This window comes from Octodon degus, unplaced genomic scaffold (genome assembly GCF_000260255.1).
Source record: "Octodon degus isolate 3935 unplaced genomic scaffold, OctDeg1.0 scaffold00050, whole genome shotgun sequence".
NCBI lineage: Eukaryota > Metazoa > Chordata > Mammalia > Rodentia > Octodontidae > Octodon > Octodon degus.
In genome coordinates, this window is record NW_004524626.1 from 7490784 (window position 1) to 7492725 (window position 1942).

General features: G+C 61.7%; 1 protein-coding gene across 1 annotated transcript in view; it reads right to left on the bottom strand.

Annotated features, from left to right (window-relative positions):
- Positions 1–1731, bottom strand: part of Hmg20b (high mobility group 20B) — a 5489-nt gene extending 3758 nt beyond the window's left edge. The window contains exons 1-4 of the mRNA XM_023716899.1: positions 1657–1731; positions 1310–1365; positions 569–674; positions 1–93 (exon numbers count right to left, since the gene is read on the bottom strand). Coding sequence (XP_023572667.1) covers positions 1–93; positions 569–674; positions 1310–1347 — 237 coding nt within the window. The 5' untranslated portion in view covers positions 1348–1365; positions 1657–1731. The remainder of the gene's footprint in view (positions 94–568; positions 675–1309; positions 1366–1656) is intronic.
- Positions 1732–1942: the final 211 nt, after the last annotated feature.

Genomic DNA, 1942 nt, shown 5'->3' on the forward strand with positions numbered 1-1942 from the left:
GAAGCGCACATAGCCTGTGACCGGTGCCTTGGGCCCATTCGGCAGGATCTTCTTCCGCTTCTTGCCCTTTGGCCAGCCTCGCTTCTTCACCGGCTGTAGAATCAGGCAGCCTCATTGGGCGGGGCCTGATGGGCTGGGGGGGCCTCGGGTGCATGGGTGGGGCTAGAGGGTGGGCGGGCCCTAGCTGGGAGAAAGGACTGCAGTATGGTCCGGGGGTCAGACGCTGGGAAATTAGAGGAGTCTGTGAGTAGCTGAGGGGTCAGACACGAGAACTGGGTTGAGCCCAAGGATGAGCAGGTAGGGAGTGTGGGCGTGGCCTCTGGCGTGCTGTGTGGCTTCTTTGGGGAAGAGGGGTGCTGCGCAAGCAGGTGAGCGCTGCACAGTGGAGGAGTCACCACTGATAGGTGGGCGTGGTCAGCACTTGGGACTAGATGGAGCCTAATAAGGGCGTGGCATCTCCCAAAGAGAATGGAATCTCTGGTTGGACCCACTGATTAGTGGCAGTGATGGGGCCACAAGAAATTCAAATATAGTCCGGTAGGCCTTCGAGGCAGGGTCGGAAACTCACCTCCTCCTCGTGGGTGCCCTTGTCGCTGGTACGAGGGGCCTCACTGCGCTCCTGCTTGACCACCACGAAACCCCCCTGTGGGCCCGGAGTCTTGCCGCCTGTAGGCCTGGGGCCATGGTACACCAGGGTCACTCCAATCCCTGGTACCTTTCCTGTCCCTAAGCCCAACCTTAGTGTTTAGAGACCACGGATCACCGAGCTGACAGCGGGGAGAACAAGTCCAGGGATAGGGAGGTCTGAGGGCTCGGGATGCAGAAATCAAAATAAAATTAGGGTTGACAGAGGCCCTAGGGGGGGCTGGAGCCCCAAACTGGGGAGCACTAGATGGTCTTGGGGAAGAAGTACTAGCGGGGACTCCGATCCAGATTAGAAAGGTCAAGATTTTAGGGTGCAGGCTGAGGTCCTGGAGAAGACTGTGGAGACCCTCTGACCCAGACTGGGGCAAAGACTGTGGGGCTGAAACAGTGACCCAGAAACAGCAGCGAGGACCCCCTGCTGGGGAGATCAAGACCCTGACACGCGTACTAGGGTCCAGGGGAGGGCCACGAGGACCCCTGGTCCAGGCTGGGGAGCCTAGATCCTGGTAGGTGGGTCCCAGGGAGGTACCCTGGGGCCCCTTATCTAGGTTGCGGGGCCTGTGTGGACTGGAGATCCGAGATATACATCGTAGGATTCCCTTGACCCAGATTGCTGGGGCCAAGATCCTGGGGTGCGGGATGGGGTAGGGGGCGGTGCACTCACACGGAGGCCGCTCCAGGCTGCTTGGGACCGTGGGACATGGCCGCACCGGGCCGGACCTGAAACACAGAAGCAGACTAAGATGAGGGCGCCCCGAACCCCCGATAGGGAGTGCCGTCCCCACCCCGACCGGGTGTCCCGAACACCAGGCCTAGGGATCGTAGGCAGCCGGATCCCGGGCGGGGAAGCCCTCGAAGGCGGGCGCCCCAAGAATCCTTTGTTGAGCAGTCGCCTCACGAGATGCCGGGACAGACTTCCTTTCTCTAGCCCTACAGGACCCTGCTCTGGCTCTTGAGACCCCCGCGCCCCTGTTCCCCTTGTGGGGCCCCGAGTTCCCAGGCTGTTTTCACCTCCAAAGAAACTTTCCCGGACCTTTCCACTGCGGCGACGCGCCAACCAACCTCTCTGAGCCCGCCCCTGCCGGCTTCCCCGCCCCTCTCCGCCCCCAGCACGCTAATGACCGCCCTCGCGAGCGGTTCTGCTGGATAAAGCCTCATTTGGGGGCGTGGTCATGCAGATGAAGGTCGGCGGGCCCAGCGGTAATTGGCTGAGGGGCTGCAGGATTTTTTGGGCGGTAGGGAGGGAAGAAGGCTGGCGGTGCGTCAAGTTCGGCTGCGCTCGGTCGCTTTCTGGACC